Source organism: Carassius carassius, chromosome 48 (assembly GCF_963082965.1).
Source record: "Carassius carassius chromosome 48, fCarCar2.1, whole genome shotgun sequence".
Classification (NCBI taxonomy): Eukaryota; Metazoa; Chordata; class Actinopteri; order Cypriniformes; family Cyprinidae; genus Carassius; species Carassius carassius.
Genome location: NC_081802.1, coordinates 18,789,601 through 18,808,554, shown reverse-complemented (window position 1 = coordinate 18,808,554; position 18,954 = coordinate 18,789,601). Strand labels below are relative to the sequence as shown.

At 38.7% G+C, this 18,954-nt stretch overlaps 1 protein-coding gene across 3 annotated transcripts; it reads right to left on the bottom strand.

The window, feature by feature from the left end:
• Nucleotides 1-401: 401 nt before the first annotated feature.
• Nucleotides 402-17,368, bottom strand: LOC132131173 (serum response factor-like). Of its 3 annotated transcripts, XM_059543159.1 has the most exons (8): nucleotides 16,411-17,368; nucleotides 9,475-9,741; nucleotides 5,002-5,230; nucleotides 3,530-3,673; nucleotides 3,222-3,323; nucleotides 2,946-3,137; nucleotides 2,711-2,787; nucleotides 402-1,155 (listed from the first exon to the last, which is right to left on the bottom strand). In XM_059543159.1, exons 1-8 carry the CDS (start codon nucleotides 16,846-16,848, stop codon nucleotides 1,075-1,077), a joined length of 1,530 nt encoding a protein of 509 aa, XP_059399142.1. In that variant the 5' UTR covers nucleotides 16,849-17,368; the 3' UTR covers nucleotides 402-1,074. The 3 variants fall into 3 exon arrangements, with proteins under 3 accessions (XP_059399142.1, XP_059399143.1, XP_059399144.1); XM_059543160.1 differs by lacking the exon at nucleotides 3,530-3,673 and having other exon boundaries at nucleotides 16,411-17,366; XM_059543161.1 differs by lacking the exons at nucleotides 3,222-3,323; nucleotides 3,530-3,673.
• Nucleotides 17,369-18,954: the final 1,586 nt, after the last annotated feature.

Below are 18,954 nucleotides of genomic sequence, written 5' to 3'. Positions count from 1 at the left end.
ATAAAAAGTGAACGCATGTGAAGCAGAGAAGTCCACTTCTGACAGCTAGATTGTGTCCAGTATCGTTTGGCACAGCATTACAGCATACAATGACATGCAAACCTTTTCTGACATTTTTGTAGTACGGATCATGTTTAAAATCCAAATTATATAAGTGGATCATTTTAGGGTATCCTATAACTTGGGTAACCTATAAGAGAACGTGATGAGGATGAAAAATGTTATTTTTAGATATGATGTTTATTGGCTGATGGATTCAAATGTAGATGATCTTCCTCGTGAGTGCTGATGGCAGTGCAAGAGTATCCAGCATTACTTCAAAGGCAAGTTCACTCATCATTTTCATGTCTTTCCAAATCTGTCAATGCTTGTTAATTAAAAATGAAGAAAAAAAAAACGTATTTTTGATAAAGGTGGGACTTGGAGCTCAAATGCATCAGTCACCATGTATTTAAATGGAGAGAAGTTTGCACATTCTGCAAAATAACTACTTTTTTTGCATCTGAAATGATATGAGAGATGGAAAAGAATGACAGAATTGTCCTTTCTTGGTGAAACATTCTTTAAAATGAGAAATAACACACAACCCGCCATTAAAACTATACCAAAACTAATGATAATTTCACAACATAGATGCTTGAAAGAATTCATTTTTGACATCAAAAGATTCACAGATCTTAAAATGTAATGGAGGTGAATTACAAATCGGATCAAGAGAGGAATTCCCAAAAGAAAGAAAGATAGATACTTCAACTGCTGTACAGCCAAGAGGTTTGAATTTTACTGAAAGCGAACATAATTGTACATCCTTCTGCAAAAACAGGTGAAGACCAAGCAGTGATAGTGCAGGCGTCTCCTCAAGTATAGATGGGTGCCAACAGAAATCATCTATTATCAAACTACCCACCGAAACGAGTCCATGAGGAGACGCGATCATCCTTCAAATGTCCCAATACACGTCCTTGCTGAACCCCACGCAGCGAGAAGGCAGTAATAAATACAATGGCAGTCTGATTGCATGGCATGAGTGATCCCTGTAATATCAGTGTGTGTGTGAGCGAGCGGTCACATGGGTCAGTCTCCTTTGGGATTGTCCAGATTCACCACTCGCAGCTCTGTGAGGGTGCTGCCGCTGGGCTGCTGGTTTATCAACATCTGAAAGCACAGAAACAAAACGGTTGTCCGTCTTCATGAACAGAGGGCACAGCTGAAAGTGAATAAACAGCACTTTCCTAACCGTCAGTCGTTCAGTTGTCTACAACGGCATTTCAGTGCCACGGTGAAAATAAAAACGCCCGTTACGACATAAGAACATTGAGAAAATCGGTTTGTTATGAGAGGAAAATGGTTTTGAATACAAACACAAATGTTGTGTTACGAGAATAATGTGAAAACGTTACAAGCTGCAATGTTTTGAAAATTAGCATAGTGCAACTACAATAAAAGCACAATGTTTTGAGAAGTTATTTTGAAAATCATGGCGTAGCGTTGCTAGAATATAGATGCAGTGTTTTGAGAACAATCTTGTAACATTACAAGAACAAAGGTGTGATGATATAACTTTATTATCATAACACTCCGCATTTGTTCTTGTAATGTTACAAGATTGTACGGGAGTAAAAGCCTAACGTTACAAAATTAAAGGCATTGTTACAAGAATAAAGCATAACATTAAAATAAAGATGTACCATTACAAAAATGAAGTCACCAGAATAAAGTTGTAAAATTATGAAAACAAAAATGATTTGAAAATATCAACGTAATGTTACAAGAATAAATGTCAAAACATTACAAGAATAAAGTTGTTACTAGCATAAAAGCACAATGTTTTGAGAACATCTTGTAACGTTACAAGAACTTTGGCATTATTATACGAATACTAATCAGAATTAAATGAATTAAATGTTATGTTGTCTTAATGTTGCAGAATAATATCAAAACATTACAATAAAAGAAAATGCTTCAAGAAAAAATCTGCAATGTTTTGAAAATAACAGCAGTTACAAGAACAAAGGCGTAAAGTTATGAGAATAGACCAAACATTACGAGTCACAATGTCTGAAGAATAAAGTCGTACATATTGTCATAATGTTACAAAATTGTTGAATCACTGCAAGGATAAAGGTAAAATGCTTTGGAAATAACGCCAGTGTTATGAGAATAAAACCACAATATTTACAAAAACAAATGTGTAATGTTATAAGAATAACATCATAACATGACGAAAGTAAAAGCCTAATGTTACGACAATAAAGACATCATTACATCAATAAAGATGTAACAATACAAGAACAATTATGTTACTGTTATGTTACAATTATGTTATGTTGTTATGTTACAAACCATTATGAGAATAAATGCAGCATGTCATGAGAATAAAGGGATTGTTTAACAAAAATAAATCATAACAATACGAGAGTAAAGTCAATGTTTTAAGAATAACATTTTACTATTCTGAGAATAAATGTGGTTCGTTTTAAGAAAAGGCTTAATTTAGAGAAGTGGAAATATTGAAAAAAAAAATACAATTACAAGGAAAGATGTGATTCAACAAGAAATTGTTTTTTTCTATTAACTATAACATGATTGTTTCAAAAGCTACTTTCATACACAAAACCATTAAACTTTCAGATACAAAAATGCAATAGATTTACAGTGAAAACTGTGAGTGAAAGCACACAGAGATCGGTTTCACTGTCAGCTGCATTACCGAATGAAGAGGAACGGCTGAAACGGGGATCTGTACAGTTCCAGGAGGACCTGTGAGAAACATCTGAGGAACTGCACCTAAACACGACCGAAACAAAACAAAGAGTCTCGTAACAATCAAATAACAGTGCGTTCAAAATGTCAGATTTACACGTTTCTGAGTTTTCAATATGCAAAGACCATCCGTGCATCTTATTAGGCCAATTCAAACGAGCCATTAACACGACATGACTGACCTGAGTCTTGGCCTTGAGTGTGGGACACGTGCATGGCGCCAGGGGCTTGTGGGAAGGTGTTGAGCACAGTCAGACCCCCGTCAGCAAGGGCGGAGGAGGACGTAGCGTACATGACGTGTGCTCCGGGGTACATCATGTGACCTGCCACTGAAGAAGGCACTGAGGACGTGACTATGGTAGCGGTGTGGCTGGCTGTGGGAGAGACAGAGGACACGTCTTACTGAAGACACGGGTCAGAGCGGGATCTGAGCGTCACAAGGGTGATGCTGTCAGTACCAGTGGAGCTGGTGGAGGTCTGGATGATCTCAGGACTGCTGTCACTGCTCTGAGGACTGGGGTGAACCTGGATGGCCTGTAACTGTTGAGGCATCGCACCACCTGACACACAAACCACAGACACATCCTCACTGCAGAGTCTACGGGCCACGCATCAATCAACAGCGCACACTCAACGCATTACAAATCCTTTTCGTTAACGGAAATAATCGCTTTTGTTTGTGTTTGAATAACACTGACTGACTTGAAGTGGCTTTCCTGTGAGCAGCACATTAAGACAGCAGTAGCATGCAGATCCTCTCCCTCACCTGTGAGCGAGACGGCGGCCGGCAGGCGGAAGAGCGTGGCCTGTGTGTGTGCGGGGACGGTGCTGTTGTGCGTCTGTATGGCCAGAGAGTGTGTCTGCAGCTGACTGAGAGGAACAGTGTGTGTGCCAGGAGGAAGAGCAGTGCCTGCGGGACACACAGTGACACCCTCAGCAAGCCGAGCCGAGCAGAGCAGAGCAGCATGCACCTCAAACACTCGCACGCTCCAGGACTAGTCACTGCTAGTGGAGATCTTTCACCAGAAAACATCCTAGTATTTATACATGGGTCAACGACAAATCAGAGGAAGACCGATTAAAAAGAATTTAAAACAAATGTCCAATGTGACCCTGGTCTTAAGTGTCAATTTTTCGGAATTAAGAGTTACACATCATCTGAAAGATGAATAAATGAGCTTTCTATTGATGTATGGTATGTTATAATAAGACAATATTTGGCAGAGATATATTTGAAAATCTGGAATCCAAGGGTGCAAAAAAAAAAAAAAAAATCAAATTACTGAGAAAATCACCTTTAAAAGCTGTCCAAGTGAATTCTTAGCATATTACTAATCAAAAAATACCGGTAAGTTTTGATATATTTTCAGTAGGAAATTGACAAAATATCTTCATGGAACATGATATTTACTTAATATCCTAATGATTTTTGGCATAAAAGAAAAATCATTCATTTTGACTCATACAATGTTTTTTTGGCTATTGCTACAAATATACCCCAGAGACTTGAGACTGGGTTTGAGCTCCAGGGTCACAAATTATTAGGATTGAGATAATTGTATTCATGTTGGTTTCATGTTTTTCTAAAAACTTTCATACTATTTTAAATAAATATGTAAAAAAAAATGTCAGGGTGGTGTAACCTGAAAAAGTAAATAACACATGTGAGTGTACACATATTTATTTGACAAATATGTAAACTTTTTTTTATATAAAATTTAATTGTAAATATAAAAATGTAAATTGTAAAAGTTTGCAATAAAATTAGATTTTTAACTTTCTTTTTTATATACTATGAGATACTAATCGTTAAATATTATTAGAGTCACACCACATGACATTTTACAATATAACCTAACCTTGCTTTGTCATAAAAAGGTCAATATCTGATATTTTAAGAACCATTTTTGTTATTTTAGTCTCACTTATAGTTTCTATTAAGATTTTGTATCGCGTTTAAAAATAAATAATAAAATAAAAATAAATGCTACAAAAAATAATATACATTTTTATTTATTACTTGGTATTTGTTATTATTTATTGTTTTTTAGGTCCTTGCACAGACGAATCAGGTGGAAGCAGAATTCAAGGTGTGCAAACATGCAAGCAAGCAAAAAGTTCACGTGTATTAAAACGCAAAGATGTCATGCAAGCTGATGCAATGCATCATGCAAAAACCCCTCTGGAAAGTCAGAAAAGACATGCACCAAACGAATGAGTAACGAGCAGAAGTCCCACCTGGCATGAGCGTGAATCCGCTGGGCAGCTGCATGACTCCGCCGGGAGAGCCTTTGAGCACCGTCCCGTTTGCACTGGAGCCGCTCTGAGCGTTCATCCCTGCAGTCACCGGCCAGCAGGTGGCGCCGCTCTGAGTGTGCATGGACACAGAGGACGAGGAGGGAGAGGAAGAGGCCGACGACTGTGTGGTCGTGCTGTTGGTGCTGGTGAACGACGGCTTGAGCATTTCCTGCAACAACACAGACAACCTTTAGTGACTCTTTACAGTGAGGTTCAACCGTCCCTTTAAGATGACGCTTTCACAGGAACTCAGAGCCTCAGGCAACAACTGCGTGTGATAAAGGCTATTGTGTCATGATGAGGATCCCAAGAACGGCTGCTGCCTTCACAGGAAGACAGGTGTCCACACAGCAAGAGAGCGCCGCTATTTCAGGCAGCTCACGACGACAAACCGAGACACTTCTGTTCTCCTTCAGAGGAAGGGTAGTGGGACTGCAGCTATACCACACATCAGAGATCAGAGCCAATCTGAACGGGAATTAAATTACGTTTCACTATTAATTACACCAAAGGTCAAGTTTAGAATGTGTAAGATGAGAAACATCATTTCAAGAGAAATGAAACCAGTGTCACCAAACCATGCTAATCGTTATTAACTACTTGATTACTCACTTCAAGCTTTGTTCGACTGCTTCAAGCACTTTAAATCTCTTCAAATTATCCAGTGTAAATGTTATTTTAAATGGGATGACCAAAATATAATTTGTGGTAAAACACTTCTGTAAAATTAAAATAGAAATAAATACATCAAATTGCCACTATATCCAGTAAAAGCAAGCAGAGGAGCACTTACTGACTTATTAGTCATTCTTTTACGCTTTGTTTTATATTTTAAAATGATCAAATCACTATTATTCAATATCAAATCAAGAAACCAAATTTTGTCAACGTTTTGCCCTTTTTTGTGAATGAAGTAAGAAAACTCACAGTGCCGTTAAAAACACTAAAAACAATTTGTTACACAACAATTTAAAAAAAAAAAGTTTTCTTATTATATTACAGTAACTGTATTTATATTTTATCTATTAAAGCTGTTAGTTCAAAACTAATGCAGAGGAATACAGATGACACAGTAAATGTGTCAGAAAAGGTCCAGTACACTTAAAGGGACGGTTCATCCAAAAATCAGATTTTGGTTTTCATTCACTCGCCCTCAAGTTGTTCCAAAACCTGTATGAGTATGATTCTTCTACTGAAGAAAAGTCAAAAGAAGAGATTTTGAAGAATGTTGGTAGCCAAGCAGTTGATGGTAGCCATTGACTTCAATAGTATTTTTGGTCCATACTGTGGAAGTCAACGGCTACCTGTTTGGTTACCAACATTCTTCAAAATCTCTTCTTTACGTTCCACAGAAGAAAGAAACTCCAACAGGTTTTGAACAAAATGACGATGAATAAATTGCAGAACATTAATTTTTGGGTGAACTGTCCCTTTAACAGTGAATACAGAGGCGTCGTGCCCATTCGAAGTGAGGGGGCACGTGCCCCCTCAGATTTCTGAGCCAAGTGGATTTTAAATGCAGCTTCCAAACGAAAAAAAAAAAAACGATTAGATCGTTCAGTGCACAGCATCAGCTGCTAAATTTAAATCTGCGTTCGCTGGCTGGCACTGAGCCAGAGACAGACGAGTTCGTACAACGCTTCATGATAACCAATCAGAAACTATTCTGTTGCGCTTATGGATGCAATGGCCAATCAGAGACGTCCAGAAGAGTCATCACTGAAACGTTTTGTTCACTTGCTCGCTGACTGAATTATTTAGCGAATTCTCTCATCAGAAACAACAAAAAGTGCAGATGTGCGTACGAATGTAAGTAAGATATTCGTTTCATAATGTAAAGTGCTTCAGTGATTTTAATGGGAGTTTTTCAGAGTGCCTGAACTCTGGCTAGACTGAATGAAAATGTTTTTTGATAATGTAAATGTTCTTTACTCTCTGTAAAATGAAAGTGTTAAAATAAGTATCTTACAATATTGTTATTAAAATTTACATTAAATGCAAATTCAGTCGTATTAAAAATATTTTATGGCATGATATGGCACTTAAGTAAAAAGTCAGGTTTTTATGTGTAGTTAATAGATTACACTACATTTCCATATATTGATCAAATAACAATCTATAAAGGTGCAAAACGCGTTTACCTACACATATTTGAGAAACGAGATATTTCCTGATATATTAAGCATGTCTGGAATTGTTTTGAATAAAAAGGAAAAAAAATAATAAAAAAATAAGCCTATATCAGTTATACAGTGCTTTCGTTGAATGACTTATACCCCCGACCCCACCCCCCCAAAAAAATGTGCCCCCTCAAAAATCATGAATGCATGACGCCCCTGAGTGAATATATATATAATATTTTCCTTGCATGAATGCTTCACTCCGATCATATTTGGAGTATATTTGATCGTTTCAGTTGATGGACGAGTTTCTCACAGAACGTCTGCATGAATTAAAAGAGGTTGTCCATGACCGTGTGCAGGTACCCAACTGAGTTTGTACTTGGTACAACTGAAAAATACTCTTAGCTATTGTTACGCATGTTTAATTTTTGAACCAAATTGCAGGGATTTTGCCATATTTAGCATCTGTAACCGAAAACCAATCTGTGTCATAAAGCCCTGGAGCATTTGTGAGCCTTCAAACCTGGAAGGAGGTATCCCGTTCCCATGATGACTTTTCAAAACATGGACTATATGATGAGCTTGTCATCAGCTCAACAAGAGCAAGTTCTTAAACAGAGGTTCGGGTTTCTAATATTTGCATGCTCACTCACTACTTGCCCTAAATCAGTAGGGAAAAGGGGGATATGTCATCCAAATCTGAAAACAGCTGCAGCTTATACGGAATGTGATCAGCCATGGGCCAAGAAAGTGTACTGGGAAAACCAGACTATATAAGGACATGCAGACAGCATCTAATCCTTATCAATGAGAGCTGGACATTGTGAATAATACATGCTGCCATGCAAGTCGTGATTGGGGTGACGCAAACGCTCTTAAATGTGGCCAAAACTGCTATTTGCCGGATGTATGCAGACAGTCAAAAAGGGGTTTTGTGTGAAAGCGGTGTATGATTTCTTTCCACGTTAAAACACGCTATTGTGTTCTCTGGAAAACCAAGACCTGCAAAGGTCAAGAAACTCAGGGATGGGAGTAAGTTTCCACTCAGATGATGGACGTATTTAGATGTGAGGAATATCTGGTACTCTACTAATTCAGAAACCAAATTGTCTAATGAGACCATTCCAGTCAATCAACAACATTAATGATGTCAGGTAGAGAGTTTACCTAGATTCCTTTTTCTTTCTTTTTTAAATCATGTGTCCAACAGGTTTTAACCTTATCTTCCAAATTTTCTACCAACTTTCAAAACATGTCTCAAAACCCGTTGTGCTCCAGCCATCTATTATGAACACAAGAAAGCGCCCTAAGTGTGCACCTAAAAAAAAACATTTGGTTCACATTATTTCTTGGGCCACGTATCCAGAACATTTGTAAGATGATGTATCAAATTAACAATTAAGATTTAAAGTTTTATACCAAGTCAGTTAAACTTAAAAAAACAAAATAGTACTCCATCCGGCTAATGGGAACACAAGAATGCAATTCGTTACATGATGTGTCCTGACCATTTTTAAGATGATGCATCATATTAACAAGTTTCAATGTTTTTCTAACTAAATTTCGACCAACTTCCAAAGCACATTTCAAAGCCGATTGTTCTCCAGCCAGCTACTGTGAACACAAGAATGTGTCCTGAGTGAATGCCCCTAAAGAACAGCTTCTGATCCAGGCATTTTGTTGCACCATACATCCAACAAGTTAATTAAAATTATGCCTAAAATTTAAACTTAAATTTAAAAATTTAAATTCAAACTTAAAAAAAAAAACGACTTGAAACCGGTTGTGTGCCATCCAACTATTGGGAACAAAAGAATGCGTCCTAAATGAACACCTCTAAATAAAAGTGTCCGGTCCATGTAATTTGTTACTCCACACATCCTGAACGTTTTCAATTACTTACCAAATTAACAAGTTTCAAGTTTTTTTTTTACTAACTTTCAAAACATGTTTCCAGACCTGTTGCACTCCACCTGTTCCTGTTATCATAAACTCAAAAATGCACCCTTAGTGCACACCCTCAAAGTCTGCATTAAATCAAAATTGACTATTTACTTTACTAGCCCACATTGCTAGTCTTGATGTGAACACTTAAACCGTGCAAGTGAATTTACTTCCACTCTAGAAATGGCATTCCTTCTCTGATGACGTCAGTTTGAAAGTTTGGGCAGAATATCTTTAAAACACACCCCTCCAACCGTTAGTAAACAACATGACCCTAAACTAGCAGGATTATCCAGAGCTTACTTACGCCCATCTAGTCTGAAAATGTGAATCAGAAAGTATGTACCTTAGGCTCTGTGAGCCCGTCAGCCTCTGAGACCTGGTAGGTGAGGTCGGTCTCCTCGAATCCCGTGGCACTCATCCGCTGGTCTGTGGAAGGATCCGTACGCGGTGGAGAGTCAGGGGAATTCAGGCAGGTCTGGATCAGGGCTTTACCTGTTTCACTGGTGATCATGGGCTGAAGTTTCCGCGTGGCAAACGTGTAGACGTGGCCCGTCTCGCTGGCAACCAGGAGCAAAACTTGTGTCCCCGTTAAGGTGGATAGTTCATAAGCCTGCAAATGTTGAGAGGAATAGAAGAAAGCAGAATAACGATAAGACCCTCCGTATTAGAGTGACGTTTCCTTGAGCAGTGGACACTGATTGATAAGAGAGTGGACAACTTCTGGGTATGGTCACAAATGTTGTGTAGCTGAAAACCACATGGCTTGATCTTTATCCCTCAAATCACCGATCACAGAAAACAGTATCTGCTGATACCAATCTTTTTAAAACCTTTTTTTGATATGATTACTACATTTTCGTGTCAATCCATGTTCATATTTACAGCAAACAATGCTGTTACTTAAATTCAGTGCTTGCAGTGCAGCAATAGACTCGGTGCGGAAACTATCTCTGGAACTCTGTGCAGTGAACACTTTAATCCGTTAACATGAGCACGGAAAAAATACACACCACGTATGCACTGCAAACAGAGTAATGTGAACCTGGCGTTATGTGTGCGCTGCGAGCGTGCATGAGCGCTCAGTCTCCAGGAGATCGCGCGAGCGCTGAATGGTTTAAACACTGCCAAGAATTCAAATGAAATGCAATTTATAAACTTTAGTGACGATGCATCAATTTGAAGCCAATTGTGATCGGTAGCTGATCAATCGGAGCACCCCTAGTTAAAAGAGGATGTAAAAAAAAATACAAATCCAAAGAGGGTGACAGCAGATCAAGCAAAAGAGAACTGCAACTACTTAGCCACAGATGCCAGAGAAGCCCGTCACATGTTCCTGAAGGTCACCTGTGGCCTACTGCAGGTTGTCATTACACCCTCCGAGCCCGACTTTTGCAGCTAGGCCGGTTCTCAAGATATACAAATGTATTAATGTCTAGGGCTGCAGTAACCTGATCGGACATCAGGGCTATTTCTGCTGAGACAGGAATGAATGACAATTGAGCGAGCAATGACAAATGAGTCAGAACAGATGTGGAAACTCCCTTAAACTGAAACCCTGTCGGAAGTGTCAGACCTCAACTACTCATAACGAATGCAGATGTGGCTCTTCTGATTGAGCTGAAATGAGCTCTTGAGAGAGGGGGGTGTTTCTGGTTAGTGTATCAGTGAGTGTGTATGTTGATAAAGTCTTTGCAGTTGCAATGTGTGTAATAGTGGCATGGTGTCAACATGGCAGTAAACTAGTATCAGTATAATGCTACAGAACTAGTATAAGTAGCACCTGCATGTTCTCTTCTGTAGGTAGAGTACTTATAGAATAGTTTAACATAGGGGTGCACGATAAATATCAGCCGATTCTCTAATCAGTGGTAAATCCCATCAGGTGCATGATTTCACATAGAGCAGCTGTTACTACATAAATCACGCATTTCAATTGCAATCATGCAAATCAATTTACTGCTGATTAGAGAACCGGCTTTACTGACGAGATGCGCATTAATTATTGGACGATATTGATCGTGCACCCGTAGTTTAACAACAGCGGTGGTGTAGTACTATTAATCAGTACTGTACTGCAGTGGAAATGCAAGCCGAACCGAGCCAAGCCATACCATGCAGTGGAAAGGTGCCATAAGTGTAGTATGGCACTGGTCAGGTTATAATGGTGTTAGTATTGGTATTGAATGAGTATCAGTATAGTAGTAATACTACTAGTATAGCACTATCAGTAAATTAGTTGTGGTAGAAATCGTTGAATATAGTCGTTATTTTTTGTTTTCTTTGCACACAAAAAGTGTTTTCATATAGGGCTGTGACGGTGGCAGATATTTATCATTGCAGTGGTAATGGACCAACTACCACCAATGGCGCAGTGTTGATATAAATTAACATTAATATATCATAATAGTTGAGTAAAAGAACAGACACTACAATTAAAAACTGAGCGCGGCTGCCGAAAGACAGTCGCATCACAGATCAGATTTCACAGATCAGATTTCATTTCTCCAGTCAGGAGAGGGAGGAGAGCTGACTCACAAAAAGAGTGAGGTGAGAGACAGATAAGATGATGGAGGACGATTTAGTTTTGCAAAAGCACCTGTTTGGTAATATAGTAAACCTTAAAAGTGAAGGAAAGCATGGAAAAGAGAGAAAATTCTAATGAACTAAAAACAGAGATACAACTATTTGGATATTTGGAATCTAAAGCCCAGTTCACACCAAGAACGATACCTATACAGATAATTACAAAGATAACGATATTATCGTTCACACCAGCGAACGATATCGTGTTTATACACATGCGTCTGTCGCTTTAAATTCTCGAGCTCGTGATAGCAGGATGGATTCTGATTGGCTGTCAAAGTTTGTATCGTTCATCAGCTGGAAAAATCATTCTGAAAATGATTCTAATGATATCGTTTCTCTGTGCCTTTACCGTTATAGGTGTAGTGTGAACTCTGCTATTCTTTAATATTGAGAATGATTTTTAGAACTATATCTTTATCGTTATCTTTATAGTTATCGTGCTTGGTGTGAATGGGCCTTAAGGGTGCAAAAAAAAATCTCAATACTGAGAAAATCACATTATATAGGCCGATATTCTTTTTTGTATATTATAGTACAGTACCAGCAATTAGTGGTCGACCGATATATCGCCCAGGCCAATATAGCAGCCAAAATTTGGCATTTTTCAAACATTGGCCTTGGCCCATAAGTTTTTCTGTTTGGCCGATGTGTTCAAAGCGGGACTTTTATTTTGACAGCGCTGAGAGCAGCAGCGCCTGAGCGCACACAGTGCACACACTCTCTCTTGTTCATTGTTGTCATTAAAAGTTCTGTCTAATACGGATAGAAGTCTGTCTAATAATCAGATTATCAGAATCAGATACTCAGAATTAATGAAATATTGTAATACTTTCTCGTTTGCCATCAGCATTCAGCAAATACGCATTTATATAATTTACATTTCCTGAGATATCATCAGGAAACATGGTGTTAGCTTTCACTGTTATGCTGATGATACTCAGCTCTATATTTTTTCGCGGCCCGGTGAAACAACAATTTGAAAAACTAATGGAATGCATAGTCGATATAAAAAACTGGATGACGAGTAATTTCTTACTGCTAAATTCTGAAAAAACAGAGGTGTTAATTATAGGACCTAAAAACTCTGCTTGTAATAACCTAGAACACTGTCTAAGACTTGATGGTTGCTCTGTCAATTCTTCGTCATCAGTTAGGAACCTAGCTGTGCTATTTGATTGCAATCTTTCCTTAGAAAGCCACATTTCTAGCATTTGTAAAACTGCATTTTTCCATCTCAAAAATATATCTAAATTACGGCCTATGCTCTCAATGTCAACTGCAGAAATGTTAATCCATGCATTTATTACCTCAAGGTTAGATTATTGTAATGCTTTATTGGGTGGTTGTTCTGCACGCTTAGTAAACAAACTACAGCTAGTCCAAAATGCAGCAGCAAGAGTTCTTACTAGAACCAGGAAGTATGACCATATTAGCCCGGTCCTGTCAACACTGCACTGGCTCCCTATCAAACATCACATAGATTTTAAAATATTACTTATTACTTATAAAGCCCTGAATGGTTTTGCACCTCAGTATTTGAATGAGCTCCTTTTACATTATAATCCTCTACGTCCGCTACGTTCTCAAAACTCAGGCAATTTGATAATACCTAGAATATCAAAATCAACTGCAGGCGGCAGATCCTTTTCCTATTTGGCGCCAAAACTCTGGAATAACCTACCTAACATTGTTCGGGAGGCAGACACACTCTTGCAGTTTAAATCTAGATTAAAGACCCATCTCTTTAACCTGGCTTACACATAACATACTAATATGCTTTTATTATCCAAATCCGTTAAAGAATTTTTAGGCTGCATTAATTAGGTAAACCGGAACCGGAAACACTTCCCATAACAACCTATGTACTTGCTACATCATTAGAAGAATGGCATCTACGCTAATATTTGTCTGTTTCTCTCTTGTTCCGAGGTCAACGTGGCCACCAGATCCAGTCTGTGTCCAGATCAGAGGGTCACTGCAGTCACCCGGATCCAGTACGTATCCAGACCAGATGCTGGATCAGCACCTAGAAAGGACCTCTACATCGCTGAAAGACAGCGGAGACCAGGACAACTAGAGCCCCAGATACAGATCCCCTGTAAAGACCTTGTCTCAGAGGAGCACCAGGACAAGACCACAGGAAACAGATGATTCTTCTGCACAATCTGACTTTGCTGCAGCCTGGAATTGAACTACTGGTTTCGTCTGGTCAGAGGAGAACTGGACCCCCAACTGAGCCTGGTTTCTCCCAAGGGTTTTTTCTCCATTCTGTCACCGATGGAGTTTCGGTTCCTTGCCGCTGTCGCCTCTGGCTTGCTTAGTTGTGGTCACTTCATTTACAGCGATATCATTGACTTGATTGCAAATAAATGCACAGACACTATTTAACTGAACAGAGATGACATAACTGAATCCAATGATGAACTGCCTTTAACTATCATTTTGCATTATTGACACACTGTTTTCCTAATGAATGTTGTTCAGTTGCTTTGACGCAATGTATTTTGTTTAAAGCGCTATATAAATAAAGATGACATGACTTGACTAAACAAATCTTTAAATGGCTAATGAACATTTAATTTCACAAACCTTGCAAACTTAGTCAAATCCAGCTGTGAGATCTTGAAGTGTTTTTTTATTCAGCATGATCACGTGTTCTCTGTAAAAGTCTGTCCATGTGAATTAAATGCTTTAAACGTGATTTCAAATTATGAGTGTTACCCTTGTTTTATTTGAAAAATATGATTCCCAATGCACACAAACCTCCCAGAATACTGAGTGCCCTGTTGGTTACGGTGTTTACTTTCTTTTAAATTATATTTTAAATATTTGTTTATTTGTGAAAAATACTGTCATCTAAAGTATATATTTATTTTACACATTTATTTTTTGTCCTTTGTCAAATAATTTTTAGGACTGTACCACCATATTTGATTATTCATTTGGTGGGTTGGCATTCGATTATAAATTTTGAGATTTAAATAATTTTTTGGAAATTATACCCGTCGTCGCCTTCTGTTTATTTTATTTTTCACGTCAAGACTAGAGTTGTCTTTTTTTTTTACTGAACAAAGTAAATGTCAGATATAAAAAGGAGTCCAAAAAAACAGAAATATCTGATCATCGTCCATATCGCGGTTTATAACACAACCAAGGCAAACACAAACAAGCTGCTTTTATCCTCCATGTTAATCAGTAATTTTACACATGATAAAAACGTGCACTTAATTTAAAACTGGGAAAATACTTGCGATATGGCAGCCATAAAAAAAGTACAGTAGCCCAGCCTAATAATAATAATAATTTTTCTATTAAAAGTATTGCTCTTAACAGACCTGTGTGTTTTCTATCAATATTGCAGTGTCTGTTCTCGGAGCGTAAGACCTGCCCGCGTGAGGCGCATCGCTTCCGGCTCGCGCTGTTCTTTAGGTTTTTAAAAGTTTATCAATTCTGAACGTGTTGCATGTCCATATATCACGAAAAATATGGGTCTGCAGCAACACACCCGCCACGCGTGATGTCAACTGGATCACCGCTTCTCGACATAATATAAATGCAAACAGACAGACACGCAGAGATTCCTGCCTTTATTAGAGAGAAAAATATGTCCAGCCCCTCACTCCGAAGCTTTGAATATCCGGTGTTGATTACTACCGAAGCTTCGAAGCTCCAAAAATGATATTCAGACCAGCCCTATACATTTTATACATTTAACTAAAGAATCCTGCAACCACTTTAATTTCTCCCCTTTACTCGTCGCACAGAAAGTGGTTCAATAATGTTGAATGTTACAGGGACTGATTAATGCAAACGCAGATCCCAATGTGTTCTGTATTTATTGCTAAGGTTTGCATATGGTGGTCTGTTCTTTATGTCAGCTTTCCTAAAAATTTATCCTATTCCTAAAATAAGAACTATCCCAATATATCGCCTTGCTTACAGTATCGCAATATATCGTATCGCAAACCCTGAATCGTGATATGTATCATATCGCCAGATTCTTGCTAATGCACAGCCCTACAAATGACCATTTCTAAGAGACAAAAGGTGATAATTATTATCATCAGGCAACCCAAACCTGTTTCTTGATTTGAAACAATATCACTCATTAGAACATGGAGAAACTAAGAAATTAATATAAAAATATCTCTTAATATTTTTTTTTTTTTAAGTTAAATTAATGGTCTGGTTTTTACAACTTTCACTTAGTATTAGAAGCATTCTGATTTAAATCTTGTGACACTAGTATATCTAAAGTATTGGAATCAGTATAATGGTATAAAACCACTGCTACTAGTATTTCTAATCAGAATAGATACAAAACTAGTGTTAAAACTAGTAACGCTAGTATTTCCACAATATAATCAATTAACACTAGCAGTTTTATACTTGTATTAGTTTACTGCTGTAGTACTAGCAGTGCTATAACACTAGCCACAGTGTTATTACAGTATTATAATCATCATCATCATGATTTAAACCTAGTGTTATTAGTATGTCTACAGTATTAGAGTCAGTCCTGTAGTGTAATGTTAGCTGTGCATCAGTATGGTGGTTTATCACAAGTGTTGGTGTTGCACTAGTATTAGTGCAGTAGTACAGTGACAGATGTTGCTTGTATAACAGTACAGTTAGGAGGCTCAAACACACACACACACACACACACACACACGTGCTGGCTGAACAACGTTACCTTCTTCATGATGCCAGTCTTTCTCTTGCTGAAGGTCGTGTATCTCCTCAGCTTGTTGTCAATGAACTCCATCTTAATCTTCACCCGTCCTCGTGTTTTCTTGCCCGGTTTCGCCCCAGCCACCCCGGAGGAAACCCCCCCGTATCCCGCAGACAGTCCCGCGTGAGATCCCGAGGACACACCGACCTCCATCTCGCTCCTCTCCCGCTTCACCCCTCTCCTGTCCAGCGCGGGACTCTCCTCGTCGTCCCCGGAGTCCGAGTCTCCGTCGGAGGCGCTCAGCACAGCCTCCACCGACGGCCTGTCGTCGTATCTGCCCCCATCGGGCAGGTTCACCGGCCCCAGAGCCCCAGATGTGCTGCCCACCTGTAGAGGGGTCAACCCCGCTCCGTTACCGGGGCGCACAGCCCCTCTGGCCGTCCCGTTTCCCCCTAACATCGCGTACCCGCGGTAACGTTAGTGACCCGAGCAGATCCCTGATCAAATCCGTCAGATCGCTTCACTTGATGCCGAACTTGTGTTACCTCGCATATGCTAGGCTAAGAAACATAAGCTCAACTCAACAGACAACTCGGACTAACCGCGCGGGATCTGTACAGTAAAGACGGATGTATTCCCGTGTGAAAATCACAATTCAGGCGGCTCGTGAAATACAGAAACAAATCCCCCAAAACTAGCCCTTCACGACCATCGTAAAAAGTTTACAGCGTAGAGTTTCCGCTTGTAGTCCATCAATCAAACCTCAACTGAACTTACGCTGCGCTTGGCGCATGTGGAAACAACGAATGGCGACCGCGCAATGTACCTCCGCCAACAGAAGTAGTTACCTACAGTAACGTCCATATAGCGATAAATAATTCACTTTTAACTCGTAAACGGCGATGTTTCCGTCATATATAACGTTTAGTGTTTTTTAAAACTACACAATTGCTGATAACTCGCTTGTTTTGGTAATTTTACTCACGAGGCCGTTCGCCGAAAGATCTACTTTCTTCCAAATAAAGCGAGCCGATGTTTCCTTATATGGTGATGGCTGTCCATGTATGGTGAGTCACAGCGCTGCGCGGTGATTGGTTACGCAAACCTCTCCGACTCCGTGATTGGCTCGAATCAAAGTTTTGCTTACGTCATACACAGCGAACTACAACAGCGAACGTCCCTGGCCCTTTAGACCCTCACGGTGATATTAACGACAAAATCACCGCTTCTGGCCAGAAACGTGCGGAAAGGTAAACCACATGCACTTAGCCAACTTTTAAAACCAAAAGCGTGTTTTAGACTGACTGCTGAGTTTATTTTGGATACAAACTGAGGTGAATTTCAGATTTGAGAGAGCTATGGAAATCATGCGATACTCCCGTGTAACCAGCAGATGAGGCTCTCACTTTAATTATTGGTTTAAAGTTACACTAAACTCTATCTTTTGGCCGTCTCATATACTTAGAAATGCAAAACTACATCTACACATTTAATCAGTTTTCCATTTTGAGCCTTGTACCGACAACTTTGTGCGCTGACAATACCATTGCTTCTGTTGACAGCCAACCAACACTTTAAATGAAGAACATCTTTTGTAATATTACCCTTACAATCATTATTTTGAATGAATACACACATTTTACGCTTATATTAGTGAAGTAGTGTGTATTTGAGTGATCAAATATCAAGGCAGTATAAGGTTTTAGGTTGTAACCCACCCAATCTCATGTATTACTCACATAAAATAATCGGAAAGATGACTATCTAATAACATATTCACACAATGCACTAACAATACATTTGTTAGAAAGAAATGTCTTTACATTAAAAAATTTGTCAATTTTTACATATTTTTTTTTTATTTTTACACCCACATTTAGTTTATAGTCCATTTGGTCTTTTAGTCTTTTAGTCTTGCACCAAAACCTAAGCAAAAACATGCATTTAATGTACGACTCGCATGCTTTCTGTAAATGACTAGGCTATTGGTGTGTAAATATTCTTACAGGAACTGCTCAACTATTGTCATGACAACATCACATAGTTACATATTCCCATCAGTAACCGCGGGAGGTAATAACTGCAGATGAATCTTGGTGGTCCCCATAAACGCTTCCAGGAATATACCAAACTGACCCATGCATGTTATGCAATACAAAAGATTCGATTTTCCAACACGCTTCCTTTCTGGTGCTACATTTGTTTTGAGCAAATTAAAATGACACAATTGTTACTGTATTCATTTTTATTTCCAAAAACTTTACAGCAGAATAAATGGCACAAAGGCTATGAATGAGTAAAAAAAAAAAAGTGCATCTTAAAAGCAGACTGAAAATTTCAGAACGAAAGGAGCAAACGCAATTAATTTTAGTTTGTTAAACAAATACAAAGATCTGTTGTCCTCTCTGAGCAGAAACAACCGCTCCACATCAATTTGGATATAAGCGAAAATGATTTCAATAACAGGAGGCATTAACAAATTCAGTGAATCAAAGTGTTTGATCATAAGAAAACATAATGACAACATACAGATTGATTTGCAAGCATTGCAACAAAATATTAAGT

Bases quoted from the DNA above. Each gene is read 5' to 3' on its own strand.
- LOC132131173 (XM_059543159.1), bottom strand. From the start codon at position 16,848: ATGTTAGGGGGAAACGGGACGGCCAGAGGGGCTGTGCGCCCCGGTAAC. The intron at 9,742-16,410 runs GTAACGTTGTTC...CAACATTTGCAG, and splicing joins AGACTGGCATCATGAAGAAG to GCTTATGAACTATCCACCTT. The intron at 3,324-3,529 runs GTGAGGGAGAGG...TTTGTGTGTCAG, and splicing joins GGCCGCCGTCTCGCTCACAG to GTGGTGCGATGCCTCAACAG.